Source organism: Artemia franciscana, chromosome 20 (assembly GCF_032884065.1).
Source record: "Artemia franciscana chromosome 20, ASM3288406v1, whole genome shotgun sequence".
Classification (NCBI taxonomy): Eukaryota; Metazoa; Arthropoda; class Branchiopoda; order Anostraca; family Artemiidae; genus Artemia; species Artemia franciscana.
The window spans coordinates 20921654-20947342 of NC_088882.1; the positions used below are offsets into that span (position 1 = coordinate 20921654).

A 25689-nucleotide genomic window follows, 5' to 3' on the forward strand; every position below is an offset into this window, starting at 1 on the left:
TATACTTACCAATAACCAATACTATACAATGCAATGGGCGAAATTCATAACTTGCAGCCCTTACCCCGGGGACTGAAGGGGGTTAAGTCATCCTTAAAAACATAGTCATTAAACTTTTCGACAATGCTGAAAAAACTACTATCTCAAAATTTTGATCGGGTGACTTTGATGGAAAACCAGCGTGGGAAGGGGGGGGGGGCTAGCTGCCCTCCAATATTTCTGGTCACTTAAAAAAGGCACTGGAACTTTTGATTTCCGATCAAGTAAGTCCTGTCTCGATCTTCTATGATCGCTGGTTCAATACGATTAGCCCTGGGAAAATATCTTTCTTCTGGCAAAAACTGCAAAATTCCATATTTTTGTATATAGGAGCTTAAAACTCTACAATACGGTTCTCTGGTATGCTGAATCAGATGGTGTGATTTTCATTATTATTGCTTGATGTTTTGGGGGTGTTTCCCCCTTTTAAAAAATTTGGTAAATTTCCTCAGGCTCGTAACTTTTCATGGGTGCCATTAAATTTGCTGAATTTTTGCATACTTTGAATAAGCATCAAAATTTGATTCTTTTGATGTATCTATTGTTATCTAGATTCTCTTTCTTAGAGTTTCGGTTACTATTGAGTCACATTACTCCTTGCTTACAGTTCGTTACCACGAACTGTTTGAAAAACCGTTCAAGAACCGTTGAAGAACCGTTCAATTTGTACCTTTAATGACGCACATAATACATATCCTACAAGCCTGAAAAAAACACACAATTACATTGCAGACAAATGAATCTACTTAGAGACATGGTTGAAACGTGATAAATGTTCTTTAGAGCTAATTGTATTTTATGTACTCGGCTTTTTCTTTCCATTTTGTTTCAGATATCGTTACGCACAAACACAAACCTCCTTGTCTCTATCTTGTTCGTCCTTGAAATTGTTCCCTTTACGAAACAAAACCAATTCCAAAATAATCAAGTTAGTTGATAGTTTCGTCGAAAGCAGCAATATGACATTCCAACCTTTCACTTCTTTTGCCTTTACTAACTGTTCCAATGGTGGTTCCAATATCTTTAATATTTTATGCTCTCCCCAACATACAAGTTAGACACTATCGTATCTAAAGGTAATTAAAAAATAATGTTGTCTCAAAGAGTTAAAGAGGTTGATGCTCCGATCAGAAGGGTATTCTTAGTGATGGTTGTGATAAAAAATAAAATACGGTTAATGATATCGTTTGGATTTTTTTTTCTTTGAAGCTTAAATGTTACTCCAAAAATAAAATTTTGGTGTCTAGGCTGTTTTCATTTTTTTTTTTTTTTTTTTTAAGATAATACAGGACTTTTTTTTATATTGTTTTTGCCTTTACATTTTTGAAAGTTTCAAATCCTCTATTTTTAATGTTGTATTTTAAGATAACTGGGCGTGAATTTATTTCAAGACCCGCTCTTTGTAGGGAAGGGGAAGGGATGGAGGTAAGTTCTTCAGTACAGCAACAGAATGCGATACAAATTATCGCCTACTGTCTATCACAATATGCAAAGAAGTCACGACCTTTCGGATGGACGAGTCCCACAGCAAGACCTTTTGTGAATCCTTGAACTCTCACAAATTTCACACTTTTAACATTATTTTGATCCACGATATACAATAATTTGGGTCTTTAATTTCGTGCTTTAGGAGAAGCAACTGCTCCTATCTTAAAAGTGTGCAAGATACTGACTTTGTGTACTTATCCCTCTCAATATTATTCAGTAATGTGACAACGGAATGTTTAGCCATGAGGAAATAGAGGTATCTATATAACAGCAAGTAAAACAAAACAATTGAGAAAGATAAATTAAAGCAGATGAAACAACAATAGTTAACAAGAAACTATTACCGTAATTTGTTTGTGTCTCTCTAAGCATAAGAAACTTGTCTATAATCATCTTCTTGGATAATGTAAAAAAAAATTTCAATTAAAGCTACATATTAAAATAAAAAAGTTAACAAGCTTTTTTGTTGCTGAAAAATCAGACAAACCCAAGAGTGCCTTAAACTTCATGAGTATTACCTGTGTCCTTTCTTTTTCTTCCTTGTTTTTGAATGAGCCTTTCTTCCTTGATCTCTCTGCAGCCAGTGATTGAACCTTCTTGTACTATGCCCCCAGTCCCAGGACCAAACAGTTCTCAGACAATCAATTGAGTGACTATCGTCAGTGAAAACTTGAAGTAGGATACGAACAACTTCATCCTCGCTAAGAATAAAAACATTGTGGTTAGCCAATAGCTTCTTTAGGAGGCTCAGTTTATCACTTTTCCTTATGTTGCATCTATATTTTTTTTTAATTTAGAAAGCTTATTTGATTATCTGATAATATTCTCAACTGAGGCTGATACATTTTTCTTAATTATTCTACCGTGGGCCAACAAAATTAATTCAAAGCTTAAGCTACGTGGGTCCACTGCTTCAAAAGCTTCTTTGGATGGGAAAACTTTTAAAGAAAGCTTTCTTTCAAATGTATTCTTGTGTATGGAAGCTCATACAGAAGAGCGATATGAAAAAAAGTGAAAAAAAGAACTTGCACACAGCTTCCAAAGTTCTATGCGTTCAATTTTACTGTGAGCAATAAAATTTTCAGTTCAATTGCTTTAAAAGCAATCAATAAAAAAAAGCTGTAGTTATTAGCTGGCTATGAGTGGGATGAGTGGAAGAGCAGTTCGGCGGTAGTAATCCGAAAAGTGACAAGTTATAAAGCCAACAATATTGGGGAAGCTAAAATACTGAGAAATTAATAGCAAGTAAGTCAGTGAACTGAAGATATCTGACCTTCACTCTTGGAAAATTATGAAAACTACCACTAATCCTTTTCATTTCTAAAGAATACTGGCTGTACACTACACTAAACTTGTGGGTATATCTTTGCTTCGCTTGTGGCTGCTAGCTCTTCAGAGATCGTCCTGGAGAAGCACCGTTGTCACCTTATGTGCCAACCTGCATGGGAGGAATAAGTAAGAACCTCGTGTTATTTTTTGCGCAGCCAAGCCGGAATTCGGCATATAATAACAGTTTTAATGCTTTAAATATTTACCAGAGGACAATAAATAAAGCAAGCATCTACTGGGAGCATCTTAATAGTCAGAGCGCCAGATTCTGTATCGTGCACCCACCCATGCCGGAAGGTACAAAAATGCTGAGGACGGATCTTAGGGTAGTCGACCATGCTGAAAACGAATATAGTAGGGCGCATGTTCGCCGTTGGGGCGTTTCTGAGATATAGGCCAAAAACGTCAAATTTAGCCTATAACTAAGTGTGACGATTCAGGATTTTTTCGCGAATTATTGGGGTGACGAATTCGGCGTAATGTTATATCGATCGAAAGAAGAGATCTTGATCTCTTCTTTCGAGATTTCTTCTTTATTTCTCTTTAAAGAGAGATTTCTCTTTATTTCTTCTTTCAAGAATTTAATTTTTAATTGAAAGAAAACTTTATTTTTTTTTCTCTATTTACTGCAGTTTCAAAATAAGTGCTGTAAAATTCGACAATATCTCAAAGAAAGGCTAAAAACTCAAGATTTCTTCAATGTAACAAATTTTTTTTCATATTCGAAAAGAAAGTTCATTTAATTCTGTACAATTTGAGCTAAGAAAATATAAACTATTTTAACTTTTACTTAAAAATAAAAATAGATTTTAAAAAATGTTGACAAAAAAAGTATTTTTTTTTGAATGGACGAATATGTTTTCTGGTGTACTAAGGCGTCTGCAATTACCTTTTTGGGACCTGATTTGCCACTGATACGACTGAGATATTTACTACATGAAAGAATTCTGCTTCACAGATAGATTCAGTCGGCGCACTGGAGTTGTCTTACTCGGCCTGCCCGTAAAATTGGGTAATAGTAACTGATTGGGGACCTGTTGTAATTAAAAGTATAAGGTATCAAATAGAACTTTCAAAAATATTCTTCATTTTCTTCTTTCGAGAATTCAGGTGGGGCAAGGTCAGACTCCCTGTGTGCCCTTCTCGTTCCGCGGCAGGAGCATAAGCTGCAGCATCCTTTCATTTTTGAGCAGCTACAGTCTTTCCTGCATCTTCCACTTTTGCATCTGCAGTAAGCTTCCAGGCTTGATGCTTCTTTACAGCTTGAGACGACCGCATCTACTCCCCCTTCAGCCATCTTCCATCCATGGAGGAGTGGATCTGGAATGCTCGGCCGAGCCTGTACTGACGACAAGATTATCCATGTAGCGAATATGGCTCTTCTTATGCATGGCTCGAAGGTGTAGTCAGAAGGTGGCAGTCTTCTCACATTTTGCTTCTGGCACCAAATGTAAGCCCTTACACTGGCCAGTAAATTGAGTCCTGCCTGTTTACCGTACATTTCAATGACCATGGATTTTGATAGGTCGTAAACTTCTCTAAACGCATCGACTGAAAGCTTCCCTTCTGCATCCTTGATCCGCTCCGTCACAGACATAATTTTTGAGGCAAAAGCTGGAGACGCCGCGGTGTTTAAGAAAGAAGCTTTCCCGACACCGAAAAAAAAGTTCGTTGTGTCACACCCTGACAGACAGTGCATGAACGGTAACATAATCTGCTCCTCTTTGGACAAGTAGAATCCATCAACCTGCTCGTGTACTGGGAAAATGTAAGTCAGGAACTTCAAGAAAAGTTCGCTCAGTCCTTCAGCTTGAAGCTCTTCAAAAAAATGAACACAGGCTACTACCACGTCTGTGTTGTTGGCATGCGCAACGATGCTACAAGCGTAACGGCTTGCGTGCTTGGCAAGTGTCATAAGGTATTGGTCAGCCTCTTCGTGGCTGGAGGACAAGCATTCCTCGTAGTCACAGTGTTCTGGTAAAGTTCGACTGCAGCCACGCTTGACCAGAGACACTTTGAATCTCTCCTTGAACCCGCCTGAGAGAAAAATGTTGAGTGCGTTCGGAAGCTGATCACCCACCTTCTCCAGGTTTCATACAAAATTTCGAGGAGCCGGCTTTTAGACGCTGAGCTTGCAAGTAAGGCATCCCATTCTTCAAATGTGCTAAGAGCGGAAATCTGGAGGTTTTTCCCTTTCCCTCGTTTGGAGTCTGCATGCTGATTTCAAGGAGATCGACTGTCCGTTGTACGTGAGCTTCCCAAACAGCCCGTCGTACCGATCTGCGACAACGTGGACTTCAGGAATACCCACTGGAAGATCATTCAGCAACGATAGAAGCAATCTTTCCACGAAGGATTTGACTGTTTCAAACCTAACAGGCCGATATTACCTCACCTTGGACATTAGGTTAATGGTGTGTACTGTAGCTGATATTGTTTCTTTGGATTTCAAAGTCGACGGCCAAGCTCCAAGTCCTCCTTTTCTTTCTTAGCCAGTTCAACAGCACAGCTTTGTTCCCCGTCCTCATTTTCCAGCCAGAGGATGTCTTGGTTGATTGTTGCGGAAGATGTTCAAAAATGGATGGAGGGAAAAGAAGAATCTCTTTTGTGAGGATCTTTGCAACTGCTTTCTCCTTTTCTTCGCCGTAGCTCAACTGAGCAGTAATGATTCTCTTCAAGGCTGTTGCTTCAGAGCTCAGGAGATCGGTTCTAGGGACACAATTCACTTTCTGAGTTTTCCTCTCTGAAGGGAAAGTTCGGAGTGTAACCTTTTTCGCATCGTCTTTCCTGTTGCACAAAAAGTCCTCAACCACCTCTTTTCCTTTTGTGGCTGCGCAAGTAATATCAGAAACAATCTTATCATCGTCCAAAACTTCTGACGTCACAATATTCACTAGGTCGAAGTTCACTCTGCTGAACTGATTGCCACATGTAGTGAAAATGTCTCGAGCTCTATCTCGCGAAAGTTGTAATCGCGTCGTCGTCGACTAATTTTCTTCGTGATAATTCAATGTCTTTGTGGATACGTTGACTACTTGCAGGAAACCGTTGCTGATGGCAGCGAAAATCGGTATGGTAAGAATTCAAGCTTTAGTCTGTCTCTCATCCATTTGTTCTGCTATTATTCCGGCCGTCGTCTTTGCATCCTTGTTCACTGTACATTCCAATATCTGATCGGACTAGGTGGCCATGAGCCTGGTGTGCGTTCTCTTCACTGCGAAGTATCCTTTCACGAACTTCCTGTGTACATCAGGAAAGGTTTGTGGTAGTAAACTTCGCATGTCTGATAGGTACTGTATGAGACATCTTGTATGCTGAGGATGGTCAGCCGCCACAGACTATGGCAACATCCGGGCAGTTGCTGTCAAATGAGACTCCCAGTCACAGTCTCATTCAGCATGAATGAATTGCATCGCTATTTCAAGTATTTCCAAGAACTGCTGCCAGAAAGCAAACGTGGGCGACGCATTTCGCAGCGTGTCGAAGGCATTCATTGTGGGAGCCAAAGTGAATAAGGTATCGTTTGCCTCCTGAAGTGCAGTTCGCGCGTTAGCACCGTTTGCCAATGAAGTCCTGAATAACTCAATGGCACTACTCAGCTGGTCCAGACGGGATAAGTCTTCTTGTGCCTCGGAGTAATACTCTTCCAAGGACTCCTAGTAGAGGGCTAGAAAGACATCGTACAGTATGCAGTAGGCATTGATAGCTTGGTAGTAGCCTTTCCCTTGAAATATCTTTTCGCAGGTACCAGGAAGCAGCAGCTTTGCATGCATTATAATCTCTTTGAGTCCGGAGCTGTCCATTATCTTACCAACCGCCTTGAGATAGTTGAGCAGGAGGTGGAAGCCTCCAATCCTTAGAGTTACGTTTTTGAAGGCATCCGGGTATTTACTTTTCACTCCCTGTACTAGCTGATAAATGAAGAGATCTTGCGTGACCACCGTATCGTCACATCCGACAGCTTTACTTGTCGTCATGAACGCTCGCAGAGATTTTTTGACTGTTGCATGATTGTTTGGTGCTTCATGAAGGAAAGGCAAGTAAAACACGTTGCTTTTAGGAACATTTTCCTTCGAGACTTCGAAAGCATTTTCCTTCGAGACTGTATTTCATTATGAAATGATACATAAGATTCATAACCAACTTTTGTTCTTAAAACACACATTTCATCTCTGGAACACGTAATGCATTATTTTTTTAGAGTAAACACAGATAAAAAAATATACATTAACTGGTCAAAGGAACAGCATAGATCATGTACCTTTGGCCACTTTGTGTTGTAATTTTGACTACTTTCATAAATAAGTACAAAAACAAACAGGAACACATTTACTACTTGTTCTCCAGCAAGTATCAACCATTCTAGATTAAATATTGACAAATCGATTTCAAATCACAGATATTTCAGTTGACAAGCAGTCCCACGGGTTTTCACTAGAACTGGAAGTTCGAATACTAAATCTGATTGATCAATGTAACATGCCTTTTGATCAGTCCTTATAAATCTAAAGGAGTCAGTATCACCTAGTTTCTTGTGATATGCAATTTTGTAAATTACTTTCATTAAGTCTCTTACTTCTGCAAAAAAAAATTACACTCCTTTTGCCAGCCAACTTTACAATACCAAAAGTGCTTTTAAAAATTGTATTTCTTTCAATTTTTTTTTTTTTTTTTTATCTTCCAAATTTGTGTCATATTCTTCATTATCATCCCTCAGCAAATCAGTATTTGCGTCAGAATCACATGTTGAATCAACCTAAAGTAACTGTATTTTTCTTTTATCTTGGCCTACCTGACTTACTTTTCTTTTTCATCTTCTGCTTATAGATTTCTTCTGCTTAGCTTATCAATCAACTTCCCGCTAGGTAGCAGGTTACTGAACACAATTCCTATTATCGGGTATACTCGCTAAAAAGCTGCAGACCCCCCAAATACAACAATTAAAATTTTTTTCTTAGCCCAATGTTTTCGGAATTAAACGGGCTTTCTTTTTTCATAAAAAAAAATACTTTATCTAGAAAAAATTTCGAGTTTTTAGCCTTTCTGTTAGAAATTTGTTGACAAAAATCTGATTTTTTTTTAACCCCAGTAAAAAGTATACTATTTTTTTTTTTTTTTACAAAAAAAAAAAATCATATTCATGTAGCCCCGTGTCTCTTCTTTCTTTTGATGTAAGAGTACACTGGATTTGACAAATCTTATCTGTAAAAAAAAAATTAGAATCGTCGAGCACCATTATAGGCCAAATTTGGTGTTTTTGGCCTATATCTCACAAACACCCCAACAGCGAACATGCGCCCTACGATATTCGTTTTCAGCATGGTCGACTATCATGGGATCCATCCTTAACATTTTTGTACCTTCCGGCATGGGTACTAGATACAGAATCTGGCGCTCTGACTATAAGTATTACGGGCAAAGCAATAACAATCACTTGGCAAACAAGGGTTAAGAGTTATTTTGGGGGGCGAAAGGGGGGATAACAAAACACAGTTTTATTTTCATATTTTATTTTTTTATATTTTCATATTTTATTTTTTTATATTTATATTTTATTTTTTTATATTTTACATTTTATTTTTATATTTTATTTTTCTTATATATCGTCTTCTATATTCAGATTCCCTTAGCCCAAAGACTTCAGGATATATGTTTCGATTCGACCACATAAAACAGTTTTACAACCTCTTTTTGGGCCACATCTTTGGACAGCAAATCAAGCTAAGTCCAAACTATGGACTGAATCAGCGAATTCAGTCTAAGTTAATGAATGTCGATGAAAACGAGCAAAACGAGCCTGTGGACTGACTTGGTCCATGAACGAGCAAGACTGAATCGGTACAAAATTCTTGCATCGGTGCAAGCGAAGTTCTGACTCAGTATTCAGTCCTGTCTGGAATGAATACGACTATGGATATTCCGCTAAAACGGCCAGCAAAAACAGACCAGAATTGAAAAACAACGCAACGAATATAATCGTCGTTAACTCTAAGCTACGATTGATCAGAATAACGGAAAGCATAAAAAACACCATTTTAATCTTTTAGAAACTGGCTCGGTTCAAAGTTCGACCTAAAATTTGAGCCAAAATCTAGTTGATCTACGCTACGCTCTTGACCGCCTTAGGCGGTCAAGAATCAGGATTCGAATTTGAGTGATTTTCAACAACGAGTGTAGCCAGCTCGATCTTAAATTCCATCTCTATTACTTTTAGAACAATTTATTGTTTGAAAAATGTTCAGGCTAAGACAATACCCACCAATATTTAAAAATAGTTTAGACCCATACACGATAGCTCATTATTTAAAACTTAAAATCATCGGACAATGCCATATAAAGCCAGAGATGAGGGACAATAATCCACAACACCATTGAGTTTAATTATAATCTTTATATGGTGATCTATGAATAAGTATATCTAACTAATGGTGTCTTGTAGAAACACTTTCAATACGATTTATTACCACAAGGGTTTTGCTTGAAAATATTAATGGTAGAGTTAATATGGAAATGCCAAAGAGCAGGTATATTTGGCATACTCAGAATAAATTACTTGTTGTGACATCTAAGGTATTTGCAACAAACTTCATAAGCGAGATAACAAAAAGATAAGTAGTTCAAAAAAGTAAACATATTTTAAGACAAAATAATAACCCTTCATGCAATAGAATATGCTTTATTCACTAAATTTAATTTTTCAAAACGTGATCCAAAAACGATATTCTTCGAAGAAGGGTAGAGCCACATAAAACCCTAAGACGAGCAGAAATAAAATCCTATAATAATTCAAACTTAAAACGATCAGAAGTTACTGTGAATGGACAAATAAAACCCGAAGCGAACCGAAACCAAAATATACATAAGACATAAACATAGCAGACACCTGATGAGGTTGAATAAATGAATCCTAAAACGAAGTGAAGCCAAATCATTAATCCAGTCAATTTAAAATAAACAGAAATCACAACAAACATGAGTTAATCGACTGCCCCCCCCCCAAACTTTCAAAAGGCCATAGCGTCATTTGCACTCAATTGAAAATGACTTCTATGTCGAGCAATGTGTGTTCTTATTTTTATAACATCAGCAACAACACAACAACAAAAAGATATGACAAGGCTAATCAATTTATAAATATTTCAATTTTTGTTCGCGTTAGGATCTATTTATTCATCTACGGCAGTGCCTATTATCTTTATGTTCGATAGAATTACCTATTTTGATTTATTTTCTATTTGGGCTTCATTTATTGTAATTTCTGTTTGCTTTAAGCTCGAATTATTGCAGGAGTTTACTCTCGCTCGTCTTAGTCTTTAATATAGCTCTTTACTTTTCTTTGAATTTTTCAAAAACTATTTAAGAGGTTTTCTGTTCGTTTTTGGTTGATATAAATAAATGTTTACCAGGAATAAATTGTAATGCCCCATTGGAGCTTAAAGTGAAAAAATGTTAAGATGGATCGGAGACATGACGTTCTTACCTACCTCCCCGCATCACAGGATTGAAAATGCCTTCCTCCTTTCTTCTCTTACAGAACCTAAAAATTAACTCCAAGGCTATTCCCAAGATATTGCAAATATGGTATTTTGATAAAGTGGATGCATATAGTGTCGTTGTTTTAATTTTTTCCCTCTCCTTTCAAGTCATATTTCAATGTCCAGCAATGTCAGCACTCCCTGGAAGTTTCGACACGATATCCCTATCCGTTCCCGAATATTAAAGACGCAGAATTTTGACAACTTAGCAAGACATATTGTCTGTTGGTTGACTTCGATAATACTAAATAAAAAAAAAACAAGTTTTTAACTGAAAGTACGCATATGAGGGGGCACCTCAATACCTCGCTCTTCACGCTAAAGGTTAAATTTTGTCCCGATTCTTTAAAAACGACTCCTAAAACACCAGGATCGTTTAACTAGAACAATAAGAAACTTTTTCTTAATTTAAATAATTAAAACAATAAGAAAATGCCGAAAAAGTGTAGGGTGAAGAGCGAGGGGTTGAGGAGGGGGAAACCCCCCTCATATACGTAATACTTTATGTTCATTTTAAGTTTTAATGTTGTTAAAGTTTTAAGTCTTTGCATGTATTTCATTATTTTTATTCCACATTTTAATACTTTTATAGTGTTTTTGTGGGTAAGAAACAAATTAATTATTATTATTTTTTGTTTCAACTGAAGTAAGGGGCAACATCAAAACTTAAAACTAACAGAAATTATTACTTATATGAGGGGGATCGCCCCCTCGTCAATACCTCGCTTTTTACGGTAAATTTTTTCTTAGTACTTTCAAAAGAGCTATTTATTCTAATTAAACGGCCTTTATGATTCAGTGGTCATTCTTAAAGAATTGGAACAAAATTCGAACTCTAGCGTAAAGAGCTAGGTATTGACGAGGGGATGAACCCCCTCATATACGTAATAATTTCTGTTCGTTTTAAATTTTAATGTTGCTTCTTACTTTAAGTTGAAAAAGCTTGTTTTTTTTATTTACTAATAACAATAGAAAACAACTTCATAAGGGGCAATTTCGGTAAAAATATGTCGTCAACTTTTGCTTGCATTGCAAGAGTACCAATGAGCTGATATATGAAGCCACTATTTCCTCTTTTATTCGATATTTCTTGATACATCGATGATATATTGATATTTCCTCTTTTATTCGAAAATAAGGCAAATTTTTTCAGGCACGCAACTTTTGATGGGTAAGATTACACTTGAGGAAGCTTATATATTTGAATTTAGCATAAAATTCCGTTTTTTAAAGTTTCGGTTACGATTCAGTCGGGTCTCTCCTTACTTATAGTTTGTTACCACGAACTGTTTGACAATCTATGGATTATTCTAAATCGAACAGGAGTTTATAGTACAAAATACTTTTTTGGATCAGAGACGAAACTACAGAGCCCCTTCCCCTCCCTCAAGCTCAAAATTTAAAATCTTTTTGCCCTATCCTCCTATTTTCTTTCCCCAAAAGCATCTGAAAGTTTCAACTCCGTCCCCAAAGTTGTTCCTGAGATTTCGATAATCTTTATACAGAGAGTTTTTTGAGTTGGCTATACCCTCTCCCCCAAAATGGATCACAAAAAAAAACATTTTAGTACCCTTAGTTGTTCTTGAGACAAGGCAGATGCCTCATTATGCAGAGAATCTAGTTTGATCAAGGTTGTAGCGATAGTCGTGATGTAACCCAGCAAAAAGCGAACCACTTCCAATAGCTATCAAAACTTTCAAACTACATTATGAGAATAAAATGTTTAGTGCGAAAAAATTGCCATTTTTAGCTGATCAGGCAAAAATTTCGTCGGTTGAAATAAATAGTAAACCGTATTGCCATTGACAAAAACCCTGTACAGGAAAATCACAGCCCCTACCTTGAACAAGCAAAATTACCTTTTGCACTGGTAGCATTCATGTGTTCTCTCATTTATTTATTCTTTTCTTCGCCGTTGCTAGTGGGGCGACGGTACATCATAGAGAGCTGTTTAAGGGCTCATTTGAAATCTATTTTTCATATATAATCTTTTTTTTACATAAATTTTGATTGGTAACACAATCATAAAATGCCTTATGGCATCCAAAAAGTGCCCTTTGGGTGCCATTTCTGGTATGGAAAGGCTGGGAAGGATAAAAGGGTACTATCCTATTTCTATGGTTGAAAACCTTAAAACTGAGGCCCCTTCCCAGGTCCGTCAATATTTTTCTTGTAAATCGTCTACTGACAATCAGAAGTAGCAGGCAATTCTAACATCATGGACAGCCATTTCAGGTCTGATTTAAGATCTAATTTTACACCTACGGCTTTTTTGTAAACTCGTCTTGACAGCATCGTCATAAAGTTTTTATGTATATTTCAAAACCTAAAAGCGAGCAACAATTGATTTTTTTTTTAAATCAAAGTTATTCTAATGGAAGTAAAGAGCGAAGATAAAACTCGAAATTAATAAAAAACTATTGCTTCACAGTTTATGCCACATATATGTACAATATGGGTTCAAAAAGCATGACTCGTTATATTTCCCTAAATTTGTAGAATTCTGAAGAATGGGCGCTTTACTGAAAACTGATCTTACTTGTTTTTTAAGAGAATTAATATTGTAGACTAAAATTTTGTTACCTCATGGCCGGTAAAAGCTTTGAACAATAGCAATAATGCAATAAGTACCAGCCACATTAAAAAATTTTATCTTTTGCGCTATACCTGTACCACTATTTACGGGTCAGTATTTGTCCGCTTACTCGTGGACTCGTTACTTCAACTCACGCATATGAAGTTGAAACAGAAGATTGACGTATGACAAAATGCGAGGGAAATATATTATTTGGACTATTTGTTTCCACATTAGGGGGTTGGGGGTAATGTAAAGTACGCATTTTGCCGTAATTCACTCTTTTATTTCAACTTAATACCCACAAATGACTTAAAAAAAATTAAATAGCGGTATAGGTATAACGGAAAAGATCCTAAATTTTCAAAGTGGTTGAAAAAACCTACATTGCACTTAATCCGTTGGAAAGTCCAACATTTTAGAAACTGTCAAGAATTGATCCAGCTGCATTCTTTTTGGGTAAACTTATAGACTTCTGCCAAAGAAACCTGCTCATATATTTCATTACCAATCTCTCAGTCGGCAAAACGTCAGAAATGAGAGTGGGCAATTAAATGATCGCTTGCAAGGGAAGCCAAAGTCTATTACAACACAAAAGGAAAGTAAACAATGTATCTTAGGAACCGCATGGATCAATACACTCCAGTTCCTCCATCAACCATTGTTCTTTGAAAACTCGAATAATGCAAACATAACCTGTTTATAAATTGATTTGAACAGCAAAAAAGTTGTTAAGGGAGTATAACAAAACGGATTACCAAAAACGATCGCAATTGACTAAATAAAAGTTAACCATTTATTGTTGACTTGTTGACCTTGAAACATTTACCTAAGTAAATTGTCACTGTAGACTTTATGGTTGTGAAAGTCACGCCAAGCAATATTCAAATAAAGTTTTGCATGACCATAAATTTACTGCTTAGCAATAAACAAAAGTAAAAATTACTGTAAAAATTCATGAATTGAACGAACCAAAAATATACCTTAATAGTATAAAACAATGTGTCAATTCATCAAACGAACTCTGACCTTATTCAAATCAAAGTAGCCTAAAGAAGAAGTGGAGAATCCCAAATTCTTTTTCATTCTTTGTGTTTATGACTGAAATGGAGGAACCATATCACTTGTGCATTCTAAGGTTTAATAGTTTTCTCATTCCCAGGAAATTGGAAGTTTCAACTTTCTCTTCTCTTAGTATTGTTGCCAGAAAGTTGGCCAAGAAAATCAACTTTAGAATGAAGAGAGAGATACAGTTTTCTTTTTAATTTTGATCAATCCTCTTTGAAAACCTGATTAAAATATATTATAACATTTTATTTTTGCAGCAAAATGTCATTCATGATACAAACCATTTTGAAAACCCCAAGGATTGGACAACTTGATTATTGTGGGACGCACCAGAAACAAAAATTGCCTAATGATTTGTCCAGATAACGAGCATTCGTTGCAAAAACAAGCTAGAGACCAAAGTAGACCCGTGGTTCCTCTGTCAACCAGCCCACCCCCCATCCAATCCCAATTTTTGGCAAAACTATGATTTTCAATGTGCATAACTGAAGAGCCAAAGTGGGCCATTGCGGGTCAAGAGCCAAACTGTGCCAAAATTTGGCCCATCTGTTCTTATGAGCATCAACTAACTTCTGCACTAAGTGTGCGCACTCACTTGGAATTTAGTAGGAGGTCATCTACAGCCAAGAAGACCTTAGTCAAGAAACCTTAGATTCTCGAACTTTACAGTCCAGGTGCTAGCAAGCTTCACAGTCTTTTTGTTCAGGAAAATATCTTCTATCGAAAAGAGGGAATTGTAATCAAGAATCGTAGAGCCTGATCTGTATCAGGAATAAAAGTAGGCCTAATACCTATTCGCGTTAATATATCAAAGTTTTGTTCGTTTCCGATACATTTTAGGCTAGAGAAATTTATGTTTAAGCAAAAAGCTCCTCATCAGCTATAAATAACAATGCAACGCAATGGCATTGTTTAAAAATTATTTGTAAATTGTTTCTATGACAATCATGTAATGATAGGCATAGAATCAAGTTGTTTTGACCATCAAATACATAGGAAACCATTAATGTGTTTTGTTTTGAGGCCAATTAACCTAGCCTTAGCTAGCACGTGCTGCAGTTTTAAAAATAACAACGTGGAAGTGTTTAGTTTTATCTTCTGGGGCAAAGTAATAAACCATCAGCTTGTACAACAGCTCATTTTAAAAGTAACAACTAAGACTAGGTGTCAGGAAAAACGCATTACATTACTAGTCGATCTTTAAGGAGCGTCTCATCATTATTATTATTTTTTTTTTTGAAAAAAATTTACTCCTGACCATTGGAAGCCATTTCCATAAATGATCCTTTAATGATTCTGAGTAATAAAAAAAGGTGAATGATCTCAATATACAAGCGGTTTAGAGGGGGGCACAAATGACCTTTTCCAACTATACAAAATCAAAGCCTTTATATAATTCCGATTTAAACACGATGTAGCATGTCAGCCATTCTACATTAATCTGTGTTCATCCTGTCATCATGTGTATAAATCCTTATTTTTAAATTAGATGTTCGCAGGATTGGGGCTGCGGGCATCATGCTACATCTAGAGGTGTGTCCTTTCGGGTTTTCGACAATAACATCGTTATCTTGACACTCTCACCAGCTACTCTATGGCACTATGGGAGTAGGGTATTGTGATTTATTTTGCCTCCTTATATTTTGCCTTGCCTTCCGCCTTTTGATTTATTTTCCCTCCTTTATAAGGGCATTAAATCTCACAGTTAGCGATCGATTGAGTACTCTTGCCATTTTTCACATAACCTACCGTGGTGGAGCGTGATACCGCTAACGGGGCAAGCAGGTGACGTTCGATGCTGTACATCCAATGACAAAGTCGACAGTCCCTCATAATCAAACCTAAGATGCAACTATATCTTTCTTTCAACAGGTTGATGATAGCATATCACCACTAAAGTCATCAATAGTTTCTAACCAAATCAATCATTTTGACAAACAATCAGCGCCATAAGGAAGGCGTAGTGTAAAAAAAAAATGAATCATCATTAATATTCTATATGGGATGTGTTGAAAAGCTTAAGCAAATTACGTCTGGTCAAATGAAGAAAAAAGACTGACTTGTTGCTCAATAATTGTTTTGCGGTAAGCGTAACATCTACAACAAGCATTAAAAGACAGTAATATTTTCTTATTTTCATCCGCTCTAGCTTCACAAGCAATCTTCTACCAAATTAACATTGACCAAACAACAACAGTATGATAATCCATTCGAGACAACTGTCGATAGTATGATTACTATTATGAAAGAGTACCCCTATACTACAAAAAATGTCCGTTCCTCAAGCTAGAGGGGGTGGTCACAAGATTTAACCAAAGGGGCAAGATCAAATATGTTGAACAGTGCATCTTTGGATTCAGATTGTACTACGTTTACTTGGGCGGGGGGTTCAAACAAATCTTAGAGTAAACTCGCACCCGTATGTAGTTATTTCGTCGAAAATAGATTTTGCATCGTCGGGGTGTTTATACCACAGACAAAAGGAATATAATACGGATATCCAATATCATAGGTTTAATATTTATAACTAATCGCAGGAAAAATTTATGAATATTTTACACGTTTTATTTAATTCTCTTAAATTACTTCTGTAAAAATCAAATTTTATGGTAAAGACTACTTTTAATAGGCAACATTTATGAAAACATTTTTGGAAGAAGCTGAAGACAAACAAGCACAACCACCAAATTTATGAATAAATTTTATGTTTTATGTATACTTTTATATGGAACAACTTTTTTCTGGGCGTATTTATTTCTAATAGCGAATAATAGAAAATAAATGAATAAAACTCATCCATAGTCTCTAAACATCCAAGAAATTCACTCTCTCTCTCTCTCTCTCTCTCTCTCACTCACTCACTCTCACTCTCACTCTCACCTCTCACTCTCACTCTCACTCTCACTCTCACTCTCAACTCTCACTCTCACTCTCACTCTCACTCTCACTCTCACTCTCACTCTCACTCTCACTCTCACTCTCTCTCTCTCTCTCTCTCTCTCTCTCTCTCTCTCTCTCCCTCTCTCTCTCTCTCTCTCTCTCTCTCTCTCCTCTCTCTCTCTCTCTCTCTCTCTCTCTCTCTCTTCTCTCTCTCTCTCTCTCTCTCTCTCTCTCTCTCTCTCTCTCTCTCTCTCTCTCTCTCCTCTCTCTCTCTCTCTCTCTCTCTCTCTCTCCTCTCTCTCTCTCTCTTTATTTCTTTTTTAACATGCAACATTCAGCGTTGAGTCTTTATAAAGTAAATAAGAACTTAAAGGTTGAAAAAATTAACAATGTAAATATAACAAGAACTTAAGGGTTGAAAAAATATAACAAACCCAGCAGAAATATGCTTCGGTGGCACAAGCAACGTCGCAATTACGGTCACTTCTGTATTCGACGGATCATTCCTTGATTCTATGCCCCAAACAGAGCTGCCTGCTTCTGCTCCAAGAATTCTGGCTCCGTCCGAGACTTTGACTCTGCAATGAAAATGCTAATGACTTCCTTGCCTAGTATATCAAACAGTTAGTCGTAACGAACTGTAGTAAGAAGCGACCCGGCTCAGTAGTAACCGAAACTCTAAAAAACGAAATTTTGATACCAATAGTTACACCAAAAGAATCGTATTTTTATGCTGATTTTAAATATATAAGTTTCATCAAGTTTAGTCTTACGCTTCAAAAGTTACGAGCCTGAAAATATTTACCTTATTTTAGAAATAGGGGGAAACACCCCCTGAAAGTCACAGAATCTTAACTAAAATCACACTATCAGATTCAGCGTATCAGAAAATCCTACTGTAGAAGTTTCAAGCTCCTTTCTACAAAAATGTGGAATCTTGCGTTTTTTGCCAGAAGACTTTTGCCATTAAAACTCAAAACGAACGGAAATTATTCCGTACATGAAAGGAGCTGTCCCCTCCTCAACGTCCCGCTGTTTACGCTAAAAAAAAATTTTATTGCTTTAAAAAGTAGAACTGTGACAAAGAGTCAAAAAACTTGTTTTTTTTATTTAATTATTTATTAAGAGGTCAAACCGTAAAGGGTCATTGGACAAACAGCAATGAAAATAAAAAAAATAGATATGCTGCTTGTAAGATAAGAAAGAGCGCATTTAAATGCCCAACTTGTCTAACTCTCCATGACCCTTCAGATGAATACAGAAACAAGTATGGGGAGACAAGGGTTAGTTTCCCTCTCCCTTCATTTTAGTTGAGCCTGAAATTCATTTTAATGATTCATTTAACTGAACTAATTTATTTTATATTTCAAAAATTTACGCACGAGGATAAGTAAGTGCGTATCAGCTATTATGAAGGAGGGGTGGTGAGTCATTTTGTAGGCAGGGGGGCATGTGCATTGAAGAGTACATTATAATACCAAAGTATACTTACTCTCATTGAGCTTTCAGATAAATATAGAATGAACTTGGGGGAAAGGTGGAACTGGATATCTAATCCCTCTCGATTTCTGGGAATGTTTTTGGTGCACATCTTTATTATTGTTGCTAGAGTGCGGGGGGAGGGGGGAGTAGTGTCCCATTGCAACAATTTTTTTCTATGCATCATACAATACTATATTCACATGCCTGCCGGCACAGATTTGGAAAAGGTCGGCTGGGGGGGGGGGTCATGAGTCTTGTCAAGGACTTTCTTGTGGGGATGGCAATTGCTACCAGGAGCATTTTTTTCAGAAATTTTGAATAGAATCATTTATCTTTTCCTATTTACATTAAACGTTTCAATGTATTTAAACATATGTATATGTTATCGTGAATGTCCGAAATTGGTGACTGTCGACATTCACCGGTGAACGTCCGAAATACTTTTTTCTCCTTGGAATTAGTCAGCGTTGCCAGTCAACTTTTTCAGTTTTGTGCAAGGTTTGATGGAGACACGTTAGGTTAGGTTAAGTTGGGTTAGGTTTTTAACCCATTTATGAGATTTACAACCTATTTTAACTTAACTTCAACTTTTGCCATCGAAGCTAAAAGACTGAAAAAGCTGATCCGCAAAGCTAATTGAGTCTTTCCGAGAAAAAAGGATTTCGGACATTCATTGGTGAATGTCGATATTAACCAGATTTCGAACATTCACAGTAACATATATAATGCATTCAAACATTAGAGAACATTATTGCAGAGATCGCAATAGCTTCAGCCACATAGAAGATCTAAAGTCACGCCATATTTCCATCTATATAAACAATAATATCCACTGGCCTCTCTTGCACCCCGGTCGAAACATTGAGTAGCGCCCCTCACCCCTGTCCCCCGAAAGTTTTCAGGCCAACGTTTAACAAAATTTTTATTTATTAACACACGTTTTCCAATAGCGACCTGTAGTTTATTCTAATAAAAGTAATAATTAAAAAAATACAAAATGATTATAACCGTTAGATTGGTTATTTGAAATCGTGTACCCCTAAAATTTCTGCACTCAGGGCAAGTGCCCCTCTTTCTCCCTCTAAAACCACCACTGATAATATCTCTCTCGGTACACCTGAAGTTCTGTAGTTAAAATACTATTAAGAAATTTTTCAAGAAAATGCACTGTTCATCGAAAATTTTGCCAAATATTCAAGTTTTTTTCAGAATATTATTTACAATCCAACGAACGAAACGCTACCAATTGGTTTACAATTATTATTATACATAAATTAACAGCAAGAAATCAGAAATTTATGAGGCGGTAACCCAAGCCATGTCTTGGTTATGCCTGAGAATGATTCAAACAACAACAAAAACTAAATAAAAAATATACTTTTTTTCAGCTGAAAATAAGGAGCAACATTAAAACTTCAAACGAAAACTTTAAAACTTTATCGTAACCATCGACTGGTTAAGGAGGGAGCAGTCCGCCACAGCGGAATGATTTCTTTTCGTTTTAAGTTTGAATTAAATAAAAAATAAAAAAAAAATTAAACTGAAAGTAGGGAGTGACATTAAAACTTAAAACGAACAGAAAATATTCCGTATATGAATTTGGCTCTCCACTCATCGAAGTCTCACTCTTTAAGCTAAAATTTGACTCTTTGTCACAGCCCTACTTCTAAAAACAATATACTTAGTGTAAACAGTGAGGCGTTGAGGAGTGGACAGCCCCTTTCATATACGGAACAATTTCTTTTCGTTTTAAGTTTTAGTGTCGCTCCATACTTTCAGTTAAAAACGTTGTTTTTCTATTTAATTTCAGAACGTTTTTCAACTAATGCAGGTTCAAATTTGGCTCAGCGTACATGACAAATAAAAAAACAATTTGCATATTAATTTTGGCAGATTAATTCCATAGATAAAGGGTTGCCCCCTCCCCAATAACTTGTTCTTTACGCTAAAACTGTTAGCGCTTTTAAAAAAGCCCCCCATTCGAATTGAACGGCCCCCATGTTTCAACAGATGCTCTTAAAAAATTGAGACAATTAGTTAGACTTTACCAAAAAGAGCAAGGTATTGAGGAGGGGGCAATCCTTCATATATGGAATAATTTCTGTCCGTTTTTCAAATAATGCCAGTAAATCTGGTTCACACTCGATGAAATATACTCCTTTCCCTCACTGAAAACTCCTCAGTAGAAATTACATTCAACGTAAAGTGCACCCCCACAAGTTCCCTCCAGATAGTTCCATCCTGGCTAATATTACCCTCCCTGTAAAATTCCTTGCGGAGATTCAGCATGAAAAATTCTTCTTTGCCTTCTTTCATTTGATTAAGACTTTAATCTCTAATCAGTTTGTCGATAACTTCAGAAATGCCCCCTTCCGTGGAAATTACTTCCTGAAATCAAAACCCGTGGAAGAAAGCCCCTGGAAAATTACCCCGGAATATGTCCGCATGAAAAATTTGCCAAAGAGAATGTAAGACAATTAAAAAGAATTCCGTATATTAATTCTTTCAAATCCCCCTAGTGTAACATTTTCCCAAGAAAATTCACCACCACCACCACCCCCACAAATTCCCCCCAAATCTCCCCCCAAGGAAAATTTTCACTACAGAAGTCAACCCCAAGTAAACAACCCCCCAAACAAAATAAGTCTATATACTTTCCAATAACAATTACTATACGTAAACAATTTGCGAATTTCATAACTAAAAGGCCTCTCCCCACGGACTGTGGGGGTCATTTTACACCTGAAGACATACTTATTTAATTTTTCAACTATACTGAACAAAATGGTCATCTCGAAATTTTGATCAGAAAATTTTGGGGAAAACGGTCGTGGCAGGGGGCCCAGTTACCCCCCAATCTTTTTGGTCGCTTAAAAAAGGGCAATAGAACTTTTAATTTCCGTTCAAATGCATCCTCTCCCGATCTTCTAGGACCATTATTTCGACACAATCACCCCTTGGAAAAAATAAATAAATAAATAAAAAAGCATCCGCGATCTGTCTTCTGGCAAGAAATATAAAATTCCTCATTTTTGCAGATAGGAGCTTGAAAATTCTACAGTAGGGTCCACTGTGGTAAACTGAATCTGACGGTATGATTTTCATTAAGATTTCTTTAATTTCATGTGGTGTTTCTCGCCTGTTTCAAAAATCAGGCAAATTTTCTCAGGTTCGTAGCTTTTGATGGGTAGCACTAAACTTGATGAATCTCACATATTTGGAATCAGCATAATAAGTTGATTCTTTAATGTATCAAAATTCTTTTTTTTTTTAGAGTTTCGATTACTATTGAGCCGAGTCACTCCTTACTTACAGTTCGTTAGTACGAACTGTTTGATATTGCTCTTTACTTTCAGTTGAAAAAATGTTTTTTTATTATTATTATTAAATACAAGCAAGATCGAAGATGGGACAAAGAATGCCAAGTGAAAAATATCTCCGGAAGTGTTTCAAGGACCAGTGGTGTGGGCAAGCGAAAAGAAATGCATGGTTCCCGCCAAAATTCAATATATTTGAAGACAGTTCGCGATACTAGTTAGTTCGTCGCATTCTTTTTAGATAAATCAAATAAACCCCAAGTTTTTCAGCCATCCCCAAGGAGAATTTCTCCTAGTGACAACTCTGTCATGGAGAATTTCTGCCACGGAGTAGCCTCCCCCTCCATAGCAAAATCACCAAGAGAATTCCAACCCTGCTGAAAATTTCACCCAGACTGTTCCCCCAGAACATTTCCAAGTGTAAAATTAAGTCATCAAAGAGAAATTAATATAAATAAAACGAATTTCGTATATGGATTCTAGGAAATTCCCCCGTGTAAAATTTTCCCTGGCAAGCTCACCCCCAGAAAATTCCCCCCGTCCAACAATAGATTCTCCCCGTAGAAAAACCACCCCAAAGAAAGTCCTGTCATTCCCAAAGAAATATTTATTGGACCTATGCTGAACAAAGTGGCTATCTCAACATCTTAATCAGACGACTTTGTGGGGAAAGGGCGTGGGAGGGGACTAGTTGCCCTCCAATATTTGTGGTGACTTAAAAAGTGCACTAGAACTTTAAAGTTCCATTCAAATTATCCCTCTCCTGATCTTCTAGGACTTTCAATACTACTATCTCTTCAAAAAATAATAATAATAAAGACGCAGCCGTGATCTTCCGTCTGACAAAAAAAAATTCGCTTTTTTGCTGATGTGGGCTAGAAACATCTATAATAGGGTTCTCTGATACGCTGAATCTGCTGGTGCGATTTCCAATACGATTCCGTGACTTTTAGGTGGTGTCACACACCTTCTTCAAAAATCAGCCAAATTTTCTTAGGCTTTTGAAGGGTAACATAAAAATTAATGAATCTTATATATTTGGAAGCAACATAAAAATGCAATTCTTTTAACGTATCTTTTCTATAAAAATTCTGTTTTTTAAGTTTTCGTTACCATTGGACCGAGCCACTTCTTACTTACAGTCGTTACTACGAACTGTTTGAAAAGATCAAACATTCTCATGTAGAACAGAAATTGTTTTACATCAACGGTTTCAATAAACAAAGAGTAATACACTTTTTTGAAAATGAGAACAATGTAAACCAAAAATTGGCATTATAAAAAAGGAGTTACTTATTACTAATTGAAAACTGGAAATTAATATTTTATAAATGTATTTAAAACAAATTTTACTAGCCCTGGCTACAAAAATATCGTTGATCAGCTTTTTGTACTCGTTTTGGTTTGGTTTTCTTTGACAATCAAAACATAGAAAAAAGTCCCTTAATGATACGACTTAAGGGGGAACGGTACAGAAAAGCTCACGGCTATCTCTTCCATGTTAAATACTTTTAGCATGTCTGGCAACAACTGACGTATAAGGGCATTGATTTTGGTTTTTATCTATTGCCCCGATCTAGCACTATAATCTGTGTTTGCCACTTTTTTTTCTTTTTTTATTGGGCTTTCTGAATTAAGCTTTTTCATACAAATTCTATTTCAACATATCTAAGAAAATGGTGCATAAAAGTTTGATAATTTTAACAAAGAGTTGTAGAGATTTTTGAAACAACAACTTGACTTAATTTTTTTTTTTTTTTTTAGTTAGCTTAAAAATTGCATTTTCGTTAATTTATTTTATACTCATACAATTTGTTCAAAGCCGGTTTTTCGAAGTTTGTTCAAATTAGGATTGGTCAAAGTCACAAGTAGTTGTAGTCAAACTAATATGTTATCACAGCTATTGTAGAAGTAGCGGTAGCAGGGAGCCTGAAACTTTCAAGTTGAAACCCTTGGTTATTCTTAAGGTATTCCAGATACACACTTTTTATAAACAGGATGCACATATTGTCTTTTGATTTAGCTCAAAACACTCCTCAACATTCACATTGAAACCCTTACTCTTTTGAGACACAACTGGTTTGAAACAGTCCCCCCTTCTCAATGATAATTCTTGTACGTAAACAACCCAAAAATTTCATAATATTGAAATTGTCAAATAATTTGTCACAAAATAAGCGTGTTATTTACTGAAAATGTTTTATGAATTATCCTAACGTTTTTCTTTAATTAATTATTCCCTAATTTAACTCCTCTTTCCATATAAACGGGATGCAGATTGTGATTTTTGATTTAGGTCAAAATACCCCTCAAATTTCATTGCAGTTTCACATTTAGACCTTTAACTCTTTTGGGGCACAACCAGGTTGGAACATTTTTCCCTTTCCTAATGATAAATTCTGTGTGTAAACAATCACAAATTGATTAATCTATAAATTGTAAAATAATTTACCCAAAATAAGCGTGTTCATTCTTGTTAATGTTTTAATATGTTCAATTATCCTCACGTCTTTTCTTTAATTGATTTTTTTTTCAAATTTGCTCCTTCCTCAACTTGACTAAAGGCTAATGCTGAAAGCGATACAAAATTCTTCATATCTGTCTTCCTTTTACCTTTTTTGTGATGTTGTCATTTAAAATCAGGTTACAACTGGAAACCCTGCTATTCAAATTTTGCTGCGTCAAGTAAAGGAACGTTTTCTAAACCCGTTTGCATTCACCAAAGGGTACCATCCCCCTTTTTTTACAGTATTTTCTCTTCTGCATAGCTAATTTTCGGTAATCGTACTGTCCGGCCTTTAAGTTGTAGCATTGAACACAGGCTTTGTTAGATACCCTTCATTATTGAAGGGGTACTTCGGAAAAATTAAGGGTTTGAATAATTCCTCTGATGCCCCATAAATCACGGACAGTAACATCTGGTCTTATTTTATAATTGTAGATGGGTAGTACCGGTGGGCGGTAGGCCTGATATTTTTTGACGAAATGATATTGCCGAAACTGTTTTCCTATTGCTGTTGTTGTTGCCTTTTTTTATACTACCCATTGATGCATGAATGGAATTGATAAAGCATAAGAAAATCGCATTTTCAGCACCAATTAAAATTCCATCAATAACTTAAGCTTAGCCTACTTTGACAGCAAAATAGAATTGGATAATTAGAAATCATCCTTACTTTCATAAGAAATTTGGATGATACAGTACAACAACAACTAAAATTCGTTTTTTCCAGAATCGTCACAACTCATAAAGGCAAGTACACAGGAAATATCCTCAGGGAGAAGGGGTATAAGAAAAAAAAAATATTTCTGTCAATTTTAAATAAGAATTCACCAGAAATTCTGGAAAATTTCGAATTTTAAGATGGGGGGGGGGTACCGATCCTTCCCCATTAAATATATTCCTTAACTCATTATAAGCGCTGATTTCTCAGTTTCACAGACTCTTTTTTTTAGTTCATAAATATTTGCATCGCTCTGTGTTTTGAGCAGTGTTTTTATTTATAATAAAATCCTTGAAATAAACAAAGTTTATTATAATTTAGTTGCAAAAAAATCAAAACTTACCTTTAGTAAACGATAGAGATTTTAAAGTGGGTCAGATAGCCCAAAAAGTACATTTTCAGGCCCATATATCTAGGTTTCCTAAATTTTAATGGTTTCCCGAAAGATTTCCAACGGAGAGTTTTGAATCAATTTTATGAAAGTATTACTCCCTATTTCCCTTAAGAGCAGGTTTGCATTATCAAAATTATTCAAAACAAAGGCACTTTTATAGCTTAGTTCAAAGCTCATTTCATAGGATAATAGGTCCTTTAACCTGATTCTAAACTTAATCTAAAAGTGAAAGACAATAAAATTACAAGACAGCTAAATATCATAAAGGTTTAAATGGAAGCATCTATCTACCAGCCTCTGTAAACGTAGAAAGCGCAGGGGAGAATTGCCAACAATCAAATTAAACCTAGAGAGACAA

General features: G+C 36.1%; 1 protein-coding gene across 1 annotated transcript in view; it reads right to left on the bottom strand.

Annotated features, from left to right (window-relative positions):
- Positions 1 to 25689, bottom strand: part of LOC136040020 (uncharacterized) — a 232342-nt gene that overhangs the window by 163021 nt on the left and 43632 nt on the right. Inside the window, exons 4-5 of the mRNA XM_065724086.1 lie at positions 17349 to 17492; positions 2046 to 2228 (exon numbers count right to left, since the gene is read on the bottom strand). Coding sequence (XP_065580158.1) covers positions 2046 to 2228; positions 17349 to 17492 — 327 coding nt within the window. The remainder of the gene's footprint in view (positions 1 to 2045; positions 2229 to 17348; positions 17493 to 25689) is intronic.